Here is a 17,033-nt window from a genome sequence, read left to right on the forward strand (position 1 = left end):
TGCAATTGTTTTCTAATTTTACATTTCGTTAGAGATTATGTTTTCGTACAGCAAACCTTATTCTCGTCCATCAACAAACCCCAGAGATCCTCGTACTGCTGAAAAGTTGTCGACGACACTCAATTACTACAAGCCTATTGCATCATCGCCAGAATTCTGCTACACAGAGGATGATCACCGAGCATTCGACAGGGAAGTTATGAAGGAATACAACATCTCATCTTACAATAATCCAGTGCCCAGACACGAAGATTTTTGTTTATCAACACAAGACCGTAAGCGCATACATAACAAGTTTATGGATAAAGAACGACAGCAATTACTCAGTGAGTCGACATTAAATCTAAATAATAGTGGATCCAAAATCCTGAAAGTGGGTCTAGACGTATTTGAAGATTGCCCCTGTGTCAAGATACAAGGCAAGGATCGGAGCATATATTTTTCAAAGAGTGCCTTCGAGAGTTTTTTAACCGAATTAGAAGACATCGTCGGAGCAGTAAAGCGCGAGGAAGAAGATGAAACTTTCGATCTAGAAGATTTTCATGTACGGTGCTGCAGAAAATATAAAGCTTCGCGTATCATTTCGAAGAAAGAAATCCACTGTGAACTGTACTTGGGACTCGTCACCCTGGAAAAAGTGATCGCTATGGCAGACTACTTACGTCAGAAGCTTAATTATTTGGGTAATTATTTGGAAGGTAATGATTGTCCTTTCAAAAACTTTGTAGAAAAAGTTGTGGACATTCTGGATAGACGTCAGCAAAAAGATGTGAGTTATAACGATTTGCTAACAAATTTAACTACTGAACCTTTAGTTATACATGAGTTAGTCCATAAGTATCCGTATTTTGTGATTGATAAGATAGAGGATTATATGCAAACTTTTGATGATAGGTTCTTGTACAAATAAATGTAAATAAATATAAATGTAAGTTCTACATTCTTTTAATCAGTTTGGTGTTATACTTCGAGACATTACAATGGAAAATAAATTTCTTCATCCATTTTCCGCTCTTGTAAGTGGCCCAAGCGGGTCGGGAAAGAGTTATTTTATTGTAAACTTTCTAAAAAATATAACAAACATCTGCTCTGTACTGTTTGAAAAAATAGTTTGGCATTACGGGGAATGGCAGTCATTGTACGAAGATCTAAAAGGTGTTGAATTCCATCAAGGCTTACCCGATATGTCCAGTTTCGATGGCTTAAAACCTGTACTGATAATTATTGATGATTTAATGCGTGAATCAAATGGAGCTATTGTTGACATTTTTTACAAAAGGATGTCATCATCGTAACCTCAGTGTTTTCTTTCTAACCCAAAACATATTTCATCAAGGAAAAGGACAGAGAGATATATCTTTAAATGCACACTACATTATTTTATTCAAAAATCCCCGAGATCGGGCACAAATAAAGCATTTAACGCGGCAAATTTGCCCTGAAAACTCCAAATTTTTAGAAGAAGCGTATAATGATGCAACGTCTAAACCCCACGGATATCTGTTATTCGATTTAAAACAAAGTACACCGGATGTTTTCCGCTATAGAACATCGATATTCGAAGAAGATGGCGCCTGTGTGGTATATATATACCGAAAAAGGGTATTAAAGGTTTGAATCTTGATCAATTGGTGCATTCATAATGACATCAAAGCTGACGAAACATTCCGAGTTGCTGCGTGCTCTCTCAAATTTGGGATCAAAGGAGCGGTTGGCGTTGATAAAATGTTTGGACGATAATCAAATTGCTTGCATATGTGAGTGTATTTACAACACTTTAAAAGGACAAGTCGAACTAAGTGATGATCAGAAGCGAAGTCTTACTCGTCATAAAACCATCTTAAGACGTATGGTGACGCCTCGCGAAAAAATAAAAAAGAAGAAGCAGTTACTAATTCAAAACGGCGGTGCATTCTTGCCATTCGTGTTGGGACCGTTACTTGGCGGCTTACTCGGAAGTCTTTTTCAATAATCATGGAACACGCAAAGAAAATGTTACTCGTGCCGCAGGAAGTTATGCAACGAATTAAAGCTGGTGAAACTAGGAAAGACGATGTTTTATCGCAAATTGATGATGAAATGTCCCAAGTATTAAGTTCTAACTTAAGTCCGTATGAAAAGTGGCAACAGTATTCTCAAGTTTTACAAAAATATTTACATTTTTCGGAACAAATGCGAAAACCTGTAAGCATAGCAATTGAAACAAAGCCTACGGGAATATCACAAGATGAAATAATAGCTTCAATGCCACAAACTTTTAAGAAAAAAGCTGAAAGCTTTCTACGAATACTCAATGCGTCGGGCGATATTTTGTGGGACAATAGAGGAATTGTGACAATAAAAGGCGAAGTAATCCCGTCATCAAATATTATCGACTTAATACACGACACCATAAGACCTCGACAATCGACAAATCCAGAAGGTGTCACCCAGTTTGCAGAACTCGTGAAAGAAATTAATGTTCCTCAAGAATTTATTGGTAGAAGACAAAGCATTGTAAAACCCGCAGAAGTTATTTCGAAACGAAGAAAAAATACCGTGAACCTTGATCAAGACGTTGTAGCGAAACGGACGAGAAGTGCACTTAAGCAGACGGCTACGAGAACACGTTCTAAAAGTGCTGGTGGTCTACAACGTGGTGGATGGAATACTGGACTGAAAACTTCTAAACGATTACATATTCCCGGATGGAAAACCTTTAAACTTTAAGCAGATGGAAAGCGTATATTATGACCCTTCACATCCTGCAGGATTCGCAGGAGTTTCGGCCTTGTCTTCGGCGTTAAAAAATAAATATTCGCCTGAAGATGTAAAAGCATGGTTACAAAAACAAGAGGCATACACTGTACACAAACCCATTAAAAGAAAATTTCCTCGCAACAAATACATAGTTAACAACATGTTTGAATTATGGCAAGCCGATCTTTGTGATATGAGAACCATATCTAAATACAACAGAGGATATAATTACATATTAACGGTCATTGACGTATTCAGTAAAAAAGCTTGGGCAAGACCGATCAAACAAAAAACTGCAAATTCTATAATTGAGGCGTTTTCTTCCATTTTTAAGGAATGTGCCACTACACCTGATAATATACAAACGGATAAAGGAAAAGAATTTATTGCCTCAAGCGTTCAACAATTGTTTAAAAAATACGATATAAATTATTATGTCACTCATAATCCCGACGTAAAAGCTGCTGTAATCGAGCGCCTAAACAGAAATTTAAAAACAAAAATGTTCCGATACTTTACATATAAAAACACTTTCAAATACGTGGATGTTCTACAAGATTTGGTGTCTGCATACAATAAAGCCTACCATTCATCAATCAAGATGGCACCTGATGATGTCAACGAAGAAAACATTTTGAGAGTTTGGCAGAATCTCTACACCAAGGGTTTTGGCAAAGAAACTCGACCTATATATAAAGTTGGACAACACGTGAGAATCGCCAGAAGCAAATATCATTTTGAGAAGGGCTATGAGAGCAATTTTAGTCAAGAAGTGTTTAAAATTATTAAAGTTATAAAGAGACGTCCGCCTGTGTACAGAATTGTGGATTTAAACGGTGAGGATATAGAAGGAACTTTTTATGAAGAAGAACTGCAAGCTGTTACGATAGACGAAGATACAGTATATAAAATTGAGGAAGTTTTGGAAGAAAAAGGAAGAGGAAAAAACAAAAAGTATTTAGTGAAGTGGAAAGGATATAGTGACAAATTCAATTCGTGGGTAACCGCATCAGAACTGAAAAATATATAAAATGGAGGACGAATTCTACATTACCTTGTTAAGCAACAGCTCACTTGATTATTTTCCTACCAATACAACTTCGCATTTTGTTACACAGTTGCCAAAACGTATAAGATTAAGTGGTAGTTGGGCCGTGGGTATAGCAGAAATACAATATCCTTGTGCGTTTGCGTCCATCAGTGAATCAGATAATTTAATTTACTACAGAGACTCCCCAATAAATGAAGTTCCGTTAAATAAAGTTTTAGAAAGTGCATCGACATTTTTCCGTAATAATTTCGGTTCCTCTATGTATAAAAACAGAGGATGGTACGTGATCAGACTTGATGCTGGTAATTACGAAAATATTGAAGATATTCTTAAAGAAATAAACAACCATGAAAATTTAGGAAAGTTAATCACAATAAAATATCACAGGATCACTAAACGTGTGGAGGTTGCATTGCGGATGCCTCTCTCAGTACTAGGTTTTTCCGAAAGATTAGCTTTACAGCTTGGGTATCGACCAGAACAAAATATTGTACGTGATCCCATACCACCACATCCCGCAAGTATTTGGTCAGGCTTACCCTCACAGATGTTCATTTATTGTGACATTGTGGAACCACAAATCGTAGGAGATGTGCTATCACCACTGATGAGATTAGTTAATATTACCGCCGAAAATTACATTTATGGAAGTCATAAAGACGTAGTGTTTTCGCCGACGCACTATATGCCTGTGATGACGAAGGAGTTTGAAAATATCGAGATAAATATAAGGACCGATACAGGCGCTTCTATGCCATTCGAGTTTGGAACATTGAGCTTAAAACTACATTTTAAGAAATGGACTGTCCGTACCAACAATACTACGTAAATCAGGCGGGGTCTGGTATTGGCACGATTTATAGAGGTGTGCCGTACCAAAGAGGTCATGGGATTGGGAGCTGGCTGGGCGGAGTGTTCCGTTCCATATTACCCTTGTTTAAATCGGGAATGCGCGCTGTGGGAAAAGAAGCTTTAAGAACTGGTACAAATGTACTAGGAGACATAATTGAAGATAAACCAATCAAAGAAGCGTTTCAAGAGCGAATTGGAGAAGCAGGAAGAAACCTTAAACGAAAAGCCGATGAAAAAATTGATACGTTAATGCGTGGATCTGGTTATAAAAGACCACACATGATCGATTATGGTCAGTATAAAGTTGCCGCGGAGAAGAAAACTACAAGGGTGAAAAAAGCTCCTAAGAGAAAAGTTGTTAAACTAAAATTCAGCGACATTTTCTCAAAGAATGGCGTTCCTTCACGCACAGTCATGTGAATGTATCAAGTCTGAGTTGGATTTATTTGCACTTCCCGCAACACAAACCAGTATCGAAGGTGGAGAATGGGTGTTTTACAAACCTTTATCATCACTATCAGACGACGCTCCGATTGAATTCGTGGTCCCCGGAAATGGAAATGATTACCTCGATTTAAGTCATACTATGCTCTACGTTACGGCGAAAATTCTAAAACAAGATGACACTGCATTGAGTACAGAAGATGTTGTAGCACCTGCCAACAATTGGTTACATACGCTGTTCAGTCAAGTGGAAGTATGTTTGAATCAGAAATTAGTGTCACCACCAAGTAATACTTATGCGTATCGTGCATACATTGAAACACTGTTGAATTATGGGTCTGAAGCCAAAGCAACTCATCTGGGGTGCTCGTTATGGCATAATGATACTCCGAAGCAAATGGACGCATTAACAACCGATAACAAGGGTTTCACCACTCGTCAAAATTCCACAAAACTAGGCAAAATGGTGGAAATGATTGGACATGTGCACGCGGATTTATTCAATCAAGAAAAGTTCCTCATAAATGGTGTTGAAATGAAAGTAAAGTTTGTTCGAACAAGAGACTCCTTCAGTTTAATGGCCGCTTTTGGATCAACATACAAAGTGAAAATTGTGGACGCCAGCTTGCTGGTTAGAAGAATGAAAATTAATCCGGTAGTTCTTCTCGCCCACACAAAAGCATTAGAAACCACTCCGGCAAAATATCCTATTAGTCGAGCGGATGTGAAAGTGCTGACCATTCCCGCAGGCCTTCAACGCAAATCATTGGACAACGTGTTCCTTGGACAACTACCAAAACGTTGCATAATTGGTTTTGTTTCGAATAAAGCGTTTAACGGTGAATACGCCTCTAATCCGTTCAACTTCCATCATTACAAGATTAATTACATGTCTTTGTACATTGATGGTCAACAAATTCCGTCAAAACCTTTACAACCAGATTTCACTCAGGAAGGATTATACGTAAGGGCCTACCACACATTATTTTCTGGAAGTGGAATACATTTTTTGAACGAGGGAAATAACGTATCACGATTGGATTACCCGCACGGGTACTGTTTAATGCCTTTCGATTTAACGCCGGATTTATCCGCAAACGCCACAACTCATTGGAACTTGGTGAAGAACGGTTCTCTCCGCATCGAAGTTGGCTTTCAAGACGCATTGACTGAGACAGTGAATTGCCTCGTATACGCTGAATTCGACAATGTGGTAGAGATAGACAAACACCGAAATGTCATCGCAGACTTTAACATTTAAAAAAGTTTCTTTTGACGACTCCCGGAATAGTGTACATTACATCTCTACATGGCCACATGCACACCACCAAGCTAGAAAAGGACCTTGGATGCAGTACGCAATAGATGCCGCCCGTTTCCAAAGACGAATTCATCAACTTGATTACATCATCTCCCCTATTTTGGAAAAAAAGCTAGTGCGCATGACAGAAGGAATAAAATTATAATGTTATAATTAATCACCGCAGTTTATAAGACGATGTTACATGTGATGGACGCTTACGTCGACTTTCAAGGATTCCGTGGCAGTTTAAAGGAGTTTATTCCGAAAGAAATATCAATCGTCTCGTCAGAGGGACCTAGTTGCACAACTTTACTGATTAAACCGCCCACCAATTATAGTGTAACATCATCTATGAAAAAAGAAATCAAATTCTTAGAAGACTGTTATCATGGATTGAAATGGGACTTCGGCTACATTACATTCGAGAACTTTGAAGAAGAAGTACGTACATTACTTCAACCCTTCAATAGAGTATACGTCAAAGGAGTGGAGAAGCAGTACTTGTTAAATTTCCTCGACAAGTTTGTAATTAATCTGGAAGACGTTGGGTGTCCGTCCCTAAAGAAGTTAAAGAAAAACCATAGTGGATTGCGCTGCCTCAATCACGCAGAGAACACGTTTATGTGCGCTCAAGAAAATGCATTAATTTTGTACGAATGGGCACAAATTGATTCCATCAATGAATACCCTAGAACTTCAACGATCGTTGAATCTGATTCAGAAGAAGGCTGCGCGTGCTGTTTTCGCATCAGATGAACTCCTACGTACAAGTGTACGACGCCCCTTCGCTACAATTGTCAATACAGACGTCTCAACACGGTCAGGGGAACATTGGAACGCAATTTATATAGATAAAGATGGAAATGGAGAATATTTCGATTCATTTGGTCGACCCCCAAGCGGATTACATCTCAAATTTTTGAAAAAACATACGCGGCACTTCACGTTTAACACGAAAGTGATCCAGCACCCCTTATCAACTTATTGCGGACAATATTGTATATTATATTTATTGTTCAAATTAAATGGTTTATCACTTAATGAATTTAGGGATATGTTTAATGACGATTTAGAATGTAATGATGATATAATTGATTTATTGTACAACACAACTTTTTATAAGCTTAATTTATTTGTAGAATAAACACGAAAATGAATTTGGGCGTTTTATTTAAAAGAAGTAAAATTGAAAGAAAAGGATCGGTTTCAGGTAAACACTACTTACTGTAAACGAACCCCTTATACTCTTTAACAAAAGACTTACAGTAGACACAATTATGCTAATTTCTACCGAAAAACGATTCCCGCTAAAATCATAGTGCAATTCATAGAAGAAGTTAATCCTGGCGCCTACCCTAATACCTGTGCTCCTGGCGCTAAAACGCCTTTGCTTATTTTTCATTTGCAAATGCATTCAAAATTTCTAGTTTTCAGAAAAGCAATCAAATAGTACAATATAATGACCATTAACCGGAATCATCTGGTATCCAATATTACTTAGGGTGCGGTCGAAAACTTACTACGTAAAAATACAGCAAAGCTAGCAGCGTAACCGCAGTAAAGGGGTTTTTTATTTGCTTTTACTGATATTACAATTTGTACGTTTTGAAATTTAGACCAGCTTTCAGTAAACTGTGCATTTGTGATCTTACCATAACCTTCAATATCTATCATTCATCATTCACTTTCTATTTCTATTCATGAAAATGGATACGAATGTTTTAAAAATTGTGGTAATAAATAATTTATTAGAAATCATAGATGATTCTAGTAGTTCAGATGAAGAGCTTTTTGCAATTACCGCAAATACACGGTACAAGAGAAAGGAAGCTACTCCTAGAATTGAAAATTATGTGGAAAATGTGGTACACTTATATGGAGATTCACAATTTCAATCACATTTTAGGTAAGAGAATTACATCTCCGATAGCAAAAGCCAGAACCGGTTGGTGTGCCATTATTCTTATTTTGTATAAAGTAGCTATTGATTTATTGATGTTTTTACATTTACAGAATGCAAAGGAGAACCTTTGAAGTTATTTTAGAATTAATAGCGGACAAAATTAGAGAAAGAACGGTAAAACCAGGACGACCTGCGATACCAGCTGAAAAGCAACTTCTTATAACGTTATGGGTTCTGGGAACTCCCGATTCTTATAGGTTGGACATGTTGATATGATAAATTTATATACTCATGCTAACCTATTTTAGATCAGTATGTGATCGTTTCGGTGTTGGGAAAGCTACTGCAATAGTATGTGTGAGGAACGTAGTTAGAATTTTGTACAACTATTCACACAGTTTCATTATGTGGCCAACAACTGAAAAAATTACTGCAAGTGTAGCAGCATTTAAAAATATGTCTGGTTTTCCAGGTGTAATCGGTGCAATTGACGGCACACACATCTCAATTACAGCTCCAAAAGAGCATCCAGAGGCATATGTGAACCGAAAAGGAATACATTCGATACAATTACAGGTTGTTGCATATTTGGCTACAAAGCAATATAATAGATATTTTCCAGGGTGTCTGTGATGAAAAAGGAATGTTTATACACTGCTATGCAGGGTATCCTGGTGCAGTGCATGACCAAAGGGTTTTTATGAAATCCGAAGTAGCAGAGTATTTAAAGAGTGCTGCCAAATTTCCTGGTGATGTACACTTACTAGGAGATGCTGCGTATATGTTGCATACGCATATGATGGTGCCTTACAAAGACAATGGTCACCTAACTCGAGCTCAAAAAAACTACAATTATTGTCACTCGTCCACCAGAATGGTAATTGAAAGATCATTTGGACTTCTTAAGGGAAGAAGGAGAAGATTATTAGATAATCTTCCCATGATCAGAACTGACCTTATTCCACAATACATTATTGCATGCTGTGTTATACATAATATTTGCCTTTTAAAAAATGATCAGTTTCAACCTTTAGCGTTGCATACATCCGATAAGAATAACACTCAATGTGGAGTTAATGGCAATGTAGATACAAACGAAAAGGCATTGGCTAAACAAAAACGTGATGCAATTGCTGCTGCATTACCTACCCGTGAAGACATATGACATTTGACAATATAACAATACTCTTATGCACTGTAAAACATCAAAACACTTTTATTATAATAAATATCTACAAATTTTTCATTTTTATTTTGCAATTTGTTCGACCAAGAGTTTTAATAAAGCAATTGCTTCCGAGCTTTTGGCCATTCTTTCACTGTGGTGTCTTTCCCGGTCCTCTCGAATTTTCGTAAGAATGTCGACTACTTTTTTTGAGTTGGTCTCTAAATAATAAGATATGAATAATTTACATGTAAACAATAAGCACCTACTTTGGGGTGTGTTTGATAGACTAGGTCTTGTCGGTGTAGAAGGCATCGTCGCAGGCAAGTTAAGTGATGGTTCTGGGTTTTGAGAAGAGGATGCTGTTGCTACAGGTTCAACCCACGGTTTATTGCCAAATAGTTCATCCATTTTCTAAAATATCACTAAACTACATAGTATAAGAATAAACTGTACATACTTCTGTGTAAATCCACTCCTTTCTATCGTTGCCTGAAGTGTTATTGTAGTCCTTAATTTTTTTGTATTGTCGCTTAAGGGTAGCAAGTTTTGTTTGGCACTGCTTTGCTGTTACATTATATCCCTTTTTATTAATTAAAGAAGCAATCTGCTCCCAAAACAGTTTCTGTTTTATTTTACCCTTTACCAACAAATCTGATTTTGTATGATATACATCCAGCAATAATAATATTCCCTCGTGTGACCAACGGCCAGAAATATCTACAATTTACGAAAAGTATTACTTCAATATAGAATACATTTTACAATACCTTCTGTATTTTCCGAATCATTTTCATTAATCGGTATCGATAGATTGTCACTTGATGGGGACAACGGATTGTTACTGGCTGGGGACAACAGTAGATTGTCACTTGATGGGGACAACAGTACGTCTTCACTGTCATTCGGTAATTCCTGTGAACAGTTAATTCCTAATGTTTCAGTATCAGTATCCAATGATTGGCGTGTTGGATTCTTATTCCCGGGAACAGTAGAAGAGGCTTTACTGTTAATTATTGCATGTTGTAAAAGTACTGTTGCAAATGTGACATCTAAAAAAGTAAATTACAAACACATTTTAGGAATTTCAAAGTAATTTGAAGCATATTACCATTAACGGCCTTATTGTAATCCTCTTCATTCAGGAACAACTTAAATTCTTTATTAGTATCAGCATCAATTAAGGTTAACTCCATTTTAAACTGATCAGCTGTTTTGTTTACTGTCGTTTTACCACCTATTTTCGAGAAGCATTTACAGTAAAAGGTGTAAAAATTGACGCATGCGTACTTTAAATTATTCACTAAAGTTGAAGTAAATGTAGTAAGCGTCAGTAAATTTATGACCACTTATTTATGTATTCTCGGCAAACAATGCATTTGCAGTAAGTTTTCGACCGCACCCTTAGTAGCCCTTTTATGAGTATCGGCTTAAGTACGGATTTCTCGTTTTAAAGTAAAAGTAAACAAGCAGAACAATATAGGACCCTTAATGTACATGGACTCTCATTTGCATTTCCCGAAATTATGTCTGAAATTTGCTACTCATTTTTTTTCGTGCATCGTGTCCACTAACATTGCAGCGCCGTCCGCGACTCGTGTGTAGTTACTCTGTTAAACGTGTTTCTTTGTGAAATGGACAGCGAACAAGTTACCAAAATTAACCTCAAGGCCCTCAGGGAGCTAGCGGAGGATGTTGAACGGTTGCCAGGAGATGCTGTCCTGCACTATCTAACGGGCTTGGGGTGTCGAGCCGTCCCGCTGCAGAGGCCCCATGTAATGGCCTTGCGGGAGTTATGCATGCGGAGCGTACTAAGTACTGGAGTGCAACGGGGGTGTTTACCCAGAGTACTCGGGAATCAAGTTACAGCACTTCATGCCCGTCAGGTAAATCAGCGGGAAGAGGTGCGGAACCTTCGTCGTTCAGCGGCGTACCTCAATACGGAACGCGTAGAGTTGCATAACAAGGTTATAGTTCGTGCCGAGGCTGTCCAGCAACTAGTTGCGTGGGCTGATGACAACCCTCTGAATGGAGCCGCCGATTACCCACAATTAGCTGTTCACTCCAGTGCTATTTTGGAGCTTTGTAGTGATAGTGTACGGGACTTAGTAAACAAATACGATGTCCTTCATGTGCGTGTTGGTGAGGTAACCGGTAGATACAATCACATTTTTTAAAATAGCTAAGTTAAGGTAGGTTAGTTTGTAAATATTAGTTTTAAGTTAGATTAGATTGTACATATTAGTTTTAAGTTAGTTTTTAGTGTGTACATATTTAGTTTTTAAGCTTGTACATATGTTCTGTGGATTTAGGCATTGTTGCAATAAATATAGGTAATTAAAACATGTTTGCTTATTTCTAGCTTCTATTTCAGAAAAGTGAAGTGAACTAAGTGCAATGTGTAAGACAGAGATAAACGCATTGAGTAAGAGAGAGAGAGAGAGAGAGAGAGGATAGAGATAGAGAAAAATTTGAATTTCCCGCCTTTGGCGACCATTTTGTCTTTAATTTTAGGATAATTACATGTGTGTAATTACTCATTACATATGTGCAATTATTTACTACATATGTGTAATTAGCTTCTTTATTATGCCTTCTAATTAAATTAATTAGATCAATCAAACCGCGAATTAAATTAATCGAAGGAAATTCCAGGAAATCAAACCGCGAATTAAATTAATTAGAACAAATTCCAAGAAATCAAACCGCGAATTAAATTAATCAAACTGCGAATTAAATTAATCAAACCGCGAATTAAATTAATCAAACCGCGAATTAAATTAATTAAGCCACCGAATAAATTAATCGATCAAATCAAATGTCAATAAAGACCAAAATCCCACAATTTTTAATTAATTAACCAAATCAAAGTCCAAATTCCACGAAATCAACCAAAAACACCCCCGGCCACGTGGACGGCCCCCACCAATCAATTTAATTGACCTTGATTGACCCCGCGAATAAAATCCAAGATGGCGCCGGAAGTGTCGTGGTTCTACTGTCGCACCCACCGAAAAAGCATAAATCTTCAATATGGGACGACTTTGACGAGAACACATCTAAACTTCATTCGAACATTAGTCCAATCGCTGCTGCCATTATTGAATTTGATAAATTCATTCAAGAACCCCTATTAGGAAGAAAACAAGATCCTTTCACATGGTGGCGCGAACATAAAATTTATTACCCTAGATTATTTGCAGTAATGCAGAAAAGACTGTGCATAGTAGGAAGTTCGGTGCCGTGTGAAAGAGTTTTTTCTAAAGGGGGAAATATTTTAACTCACCGTAGAAGAAGCTTAACTTCAAAAAAATTATCCAAAATCATATTTTTGAACTATAACATGTAAGTGTGTCTACCGCTTGTACCCATTACCCCTAATCCATGTTTATTTTATTAGATATTATTTTTCTAAGTAATTTTATTTATGTGCAGTTACCTAACCTCACTACGCAACGCGGCATAGAATTTTCTAAGAATTCTACTCCTATCCTAGTACCTAGTTCGTTCGTGTCAAATCGATTCAAATTTAAGTGATGTGATTTTAAATCTTACGGTGGCAGCGATTCATTTCAAACGATTCGTTTTCGTTCGGCTTCGAAATTCGCAGTGGCGCACGAATCACGATTTTATGATGAACGTCTGAACGATGAACGATTCGCAGCGCCGCACACGAATCGATTCATTCATTCACGTACATGAGTCGTTCAAAATGAACGATTCGTTCATGAACGACCCAGCTCTATTGACCAGTACTGTCGGGTCGCTAATCGTATGCAAACTCAGATTTTTCGCCGCCATCGACAATGGTATAGCGGCACTGTTGCTGTCGTCTGTCGCCTGACGCTGTTGCCGTTTTCGGAATCATACCTTCAGACTGTCTGGATGCAGACAAGCTGCGATTATAGCCTTCTCTGACTCTGCTTCTTCGAGGGATAAGATGGGGAAATGCTCCCTCAAATTATTCAGCAAACCCTCCGCTACTATTTGTAGTGAAGCGATTTTGTATTGTTTCTTCTAACCATATCCAATCTTGCTTCTAGCGACATTAAAGTAGGAAGTAGCATCCCATAGTAGCAGTTTTTCTCGTTCTGCAGCAGGTCTATTGCAGTCGCAATGGGTTGCATAACAATCAAGCATGAAGCAGTACTGGAAAAAACAAAAGTAACATCGGAAACAATGAATAATAGCATACAACATACCTGAAGATATTGAGCTTCGGTTTCTTTCATTATTGGAAGCCCCAATTCAATGCATAAATTAATACATTCTGAATTATTAAAATATGAATCTAAGCACACTGAGAGAAAAAGCTGTTAGCAGTAATTAAAAAAATGTAATACTATATGTGACTACACAACTTGTTATTCACGATAATTAAACAGAGTTTTCTGTACCTGTTTGATTACAGTCAAATTTTAATTTTATTTGTAATTACATCAATTATCGTAGGTATTTGAAAACTTGGCAACAGACATAAAGTGTAGAAACGTAGTTAAATTAGAATGGTTTTTAATTGACTTATTACAGTACGGTATTTATTAGAAAAAAAAGAAAAACGTACATATTACACTTAAAAACAACAACAATCCTATATCTAACAATAAAAAATGAAAAACAAAAGAAAATACCACTTAAGATACAATTAATAAATTGTGATGTAATATTCATTGTCACACAGAGTTAACATGCAGTCACGATAGTGTTTATTGAACAGAAGTCGTGGCCCAGACTTTTTATTATTAATTTAATGGTCTCCTCATCTAATAATTGGAAACTCTCATCTGTGATCCCCTCCGCTAAATGAAATTGCAGTAATATTAGCATAATTGCAACAGTTATTTGCAACACAGATTTTTAAATAATGTATGTCTTGCTACTACGAGCGATTAATTGCAAGTATAGCAAGCCATTTTACGGACATGAGATACAAAATTTTGAAATTTATAATTTTTTTCAAGAAAAGTAGCTACTTTAAAAATTTATTAAAATTAGAAATTACTGTTCCTGGAAACTATCATTTATTACTTGTGTAGGACGCGACGCAAATTCTAATCAAGGAATCTCCTAAAATTACGGCTCTTACATTGAAACACTCTCTATAGTATTTGGATTTCAAACTTGATACCTCCTAAAAAATTAATGGGATCGTATTGAATAAAAGTGCAGTTAATTCGTCCTTATATTCAGCTACATATTTCCAAAATTTGCCCGTCACAAATTTTCAACATAATTTATGTCATTGTTGAAGTTTAATTGAGATTGAGACTAAAATAGACAGGATTTGCAATTATTACCCTCACAGATATCTCTCTCAACTGTGAGCGTGAGACCATTGTATTTAAATACTCGTACAATGGTGAGACGTAGTGGATGGTTGAGAGTGCAAATAAAATTTTTAGCAAGGCGTTTTTCGCAGTACCTATATGCTTTTAGGTGACTAACATACTTTGAAATTATGGCCATACATTTGGCGTTTACTCGCATTACGACATAAAATTTGAACAATTTTCATCAGTAGCTTAAAAACTTGAAAAATAATTTCGATAGACAGCACAGCAATAATAGCAAAAATATAACTCTTTCTACTTACCTAAGAAATCGTCGAAATATACATCAAGTCCCCATTTAATAAGTAATGACTTAAATTCACTCATTTTGGGGTATGGCGTAAATTTCAGCTCTTTGTACACTAGGTATAATAAAACCGAATAAAACGTACACCCGCACAGCACAATCACTGAGAAAAAAGTTTGGTTACAGTAAACAAATATTAAGTTTAAATGTCAACAAACAAATAAAATGTTTTTGTTACCAAATGGTTTACTCAATTATGGCGAGTTAAGATAGCTTAACACCTAGCAATAGTATTTTACCATAAGCAATAAATGATTGAAATTAATCCTAAATATTTGTTTGAAGATAATGCTATTCTTTAACTGTTAACATATAGTTGTTATACCCTAAGCCTCAAACTGTTTCATAGTAGTGTGGTATACTAACTATAAATTATGCTTATGGTTGTGAGTCCCTTTGCGTTTGATGTGCAACCGCCTTAAAAGTCTTTCGGTGCTCTAATAGATTATAAGCGCATTCTTCTATAAATAAAAAGTAAGTATAAATTTGAATTTTTAAAAATTATCATATGTATTTTAATTGATAAGTGCGAGGTGCGAAGATAGCTCAAGTGTACTTCCAGAACTAGGAATCAATAATAAGCATCACTACAGCTTAATCGAGGTTATGTGATGTGTAATGGCGAGGAATATGTAAGTGCGGTCCCAACGGTATGGATCAATCTAGTCAAATGGAATGTAGATGGCCGAGGAAGCAAGAACGTCAAGCAATTTTAAAACGACTAAACCTGCAAGAAGAATGGTTATATTTAACGAATATTGTTGTAAAGGACTGATGCTAAGTAGGTATATAAAATTAAAAGCCTGTGATCGTAAAATTAAGCCAATATTACAATACCGGGTCTTCATTAATTACTGAGACCCACGTGACTGCAGGTGGTTAGGCAACTAAAAATGCGCGAGTGGTAATCCTGATTTTTTTCCCCTAGGAAAGTTACTACTGAAGCCCAGTAATATTTGAAGGCCGAATTAAGTATTTTAGAGAAACACGAAATATATTGTACTATTTATTGTTACAAAAGGTGCTCAAAGTGGCCACCGTTCACTTCCAGGCACAAATTCACTCTACGCTTCATACGTTTTCATCTTGCGTCACATCGTTTATTTCTTGTCGTATCGCCCTTTCCAATTCTTCGAGTGTGTGCAGCCGATTTTTAAATATATTATTTTTAATTCGTCCAAACAAAAAGTAGTCCAATGGTGTGAGGTCAGGACTACTTGGAGGCCACAAACCAGTGCTTATAATTCGATCGCCATAAAATTCTTGGAGGTATCTAAGCGTTTCGTTAGCGGTGTGTGCCGTGGCTCCATCTTGCTGGAAAAATCCATGTTGTAGCTCATCATCTTGCAGATTTTCTTCAATAGCTTGATGCAGAATTGCACGATATCGCTCTCCGTTTATAGTTTCATAAAAAAAATCGGTCCAATTATCCTCCTTCTTGACATGGCTACCCAAACGCCAACCTTTTGGGGATGTAGAGATGTTTCGACAAAAATGTGCGGATTTTCTGCTGCCCAAGTCCGGTAATTTTGGCTATTAACGTAACCTGACAAATGTACCCATGCTTCGTCTGAATAAAACGTTAGGTCTAACAAATTGTTATCGTTTAAGCGTTCGTTGAACCAGTGGCAATATTGCACTCGACGATCGTAATCAAGTGCATGTAATTGTTGCACGGAAGAAATTTTGTACGGATGCATGTGTAGCACCTTCTTCAAAGCTTTGTGGCAGGTACCAGTCGATAGGCCTATAAAAAATACATTTTATTTTCTATTACACGTAAACTTAGCCGTACCTGTTTGAGCGGAAAGTCGAGAAATCGATTTTTTGGGACTTTGTTCCATTCGTTGTTGAATATCGTTAACAACATTTTCACTTAAAACAGTCGGTCTGCCGGACTTCCCTTTGCAAATGCAGTGCTTGTTTTCATATCGTGTTA

The 17,033-nt window shown here is 36.8% G+C and overlaps 4 protein-coding genes across 5 annotated transcripts; 3 read left to right on the forward strand and 1 right to left on the reverse strand.

Annotated features, from left to right (window-relative positions):
• The first annotated feature begins 3,340 nt into the window (after positions 1–3,340).
• Positions 3,341–3,769, forward strand: LOC116161334. Its single transcript, XM_031474660.1, has one exon. The coding sequence runs from the start codon at positions 3,341–3,343 to the stop codon at positions 3,767–3,769; it is 429 nt and encodes a 142-aa protein (XP_031330520.1).
• A 1,459-nt stretch (positions 3,770–5,228) lies between these two features.
• On the forward strand, positions 5,229–6,347 carry LOC116161343 (uncharacterized protein F54H12.2-like). Its single transcript, XM_031474671.1, has one exon. It carries the CDS (start codon positions 5,229–5,231, stop codon positions 6,345–6,347), a length of 1,119 nt encoding a protein of 372 aa, XP_031330531.1.
• A 1,537-nt stretch (positions 6,348–7,884) lies between these two features.
• On the forward strand, positions 7,885–9,538 carry LOC116159652 (putative nuclease HARBI1). The gene is made up of 4 exons (XM_031472675.1): positions 7,885–8,295; positions 8,403–8,549; positions 8,601–8,868; positions 8,915–9,538. Exons 1-4 carry the CDS (start codon positions 8,090–8,092, stop codon positions 9,455–9,457), a joined length of 1,164 nt encoding a protein of 387 aa, XP_031328535.1. The 5' UTR covers positions 7,885–8,089; the 3' UTR covers positions 9,458–9,538.
• Positions 9,519–10,835, reverse strand: LOC116159653 (trihelix transcription factor GTL1-like). 2 transcript variants are annotated; one of them, XM_031472677.1, is made up of 5 exons: positions 10,569–10,835; positions 10,228–10,509; positions 9,918–10,177; positions 9,727–9,871; positions 9,519–9,678 (listed from the first exon to the last, which is right to left on the reverse strand). In XM_031472677.1, the coding sequence occupies exons 1-5, from the start codon at positions 10,651–10,653 to the stop codon at positions 9,542–9,544; spliced, it is 909 nt and encodes a 302-aa protein (XP_031328537.1). In that variant the 5' UTR covers positions 10,654–10,835; the 3' UTR covers positions 9,519–9,541. The 2 variants fall into 2 exon arrangements, with proteins under 2 accessions (XP_031328537.1, XP_031328536.1); XM_031472676.1 differs by having other exon boundaries at positions 9,519–9,871; positions 10,569–10,694; positions 10,748–10,800.
• Between the last annotated feature and the right edge of the window lie 6,198 nt (positions 10,836–17,033).

Source organism: Photinus pyralis, unplaced genomic scaffold (assembly GCF_008802855.1).
Source record: "Photinus pyralis isolate 1611_PpyrPB1 unplaced genomic scaffold, Ppyr1.3 Ppyr1.4_LG1, whole genome shotgun sequence".
In the NCBI taxonomy this organism is placed as follows: Eukaryota; Metazoa; Arthropoda; class Insecta; order Coleoptera; family Lampyridae; genus Photinus; species Photinus pyralis.

Coding starts and splice junctions, on each gene's coding strand:
- LOC116161334 (XM_031474660.1), top strand. CDS start 3,341: ATGGCACCTGATGATGTCAACGAAGAAAACATTTTGAGAGTTTGGCAG.
- LOC116159652 (XM_031472675.1), top strand. CDS start 8,090: ATGAAAATGGATACGAATGTTTTAAAAATTGTGGTAATAAATAATTTA. Junction 8,550..8,600: donor GGAACTCCCGATTCTTATAG/GTTGGACATGTT, acceptor AACCTATTTTAG/ATCAGTATGTGATCGTTTCG. Junction 8,869..8,914: donor TACATTCGATACAATTACAG/GTTGTTGCATAT, acceptor GATATTTTCCAG/GGTGTCTGTGATGAAAAAGG.
- LOC116161343 (XM_031474671.1), top strand. CDS start 5,229: ATGCTCTACGTTACGGCGAAAATTCTAAAACAAGATGACACTGCATTG.
- LOC116159653 (XM_031472676.1), bottom strand. CDS start 10,653: ATGGAGTTAACCTTAATTGATGCTGATACTAATAAAGAATTTAAGTTG. Junction 10,510..10,568: donor TTACAATAAGGCCGTTAATG/GTAATATGCTTC, acceptor TTACTTTTTTAG/ATGTCACATTTGCAACAGTA. Junction 9,872..9,917: donor AGGAGTGGATTTACACAGAA/GTATGTACAGTT, acceptor GTGATATTTTAG/AAAATGGATGAACTATTTGG.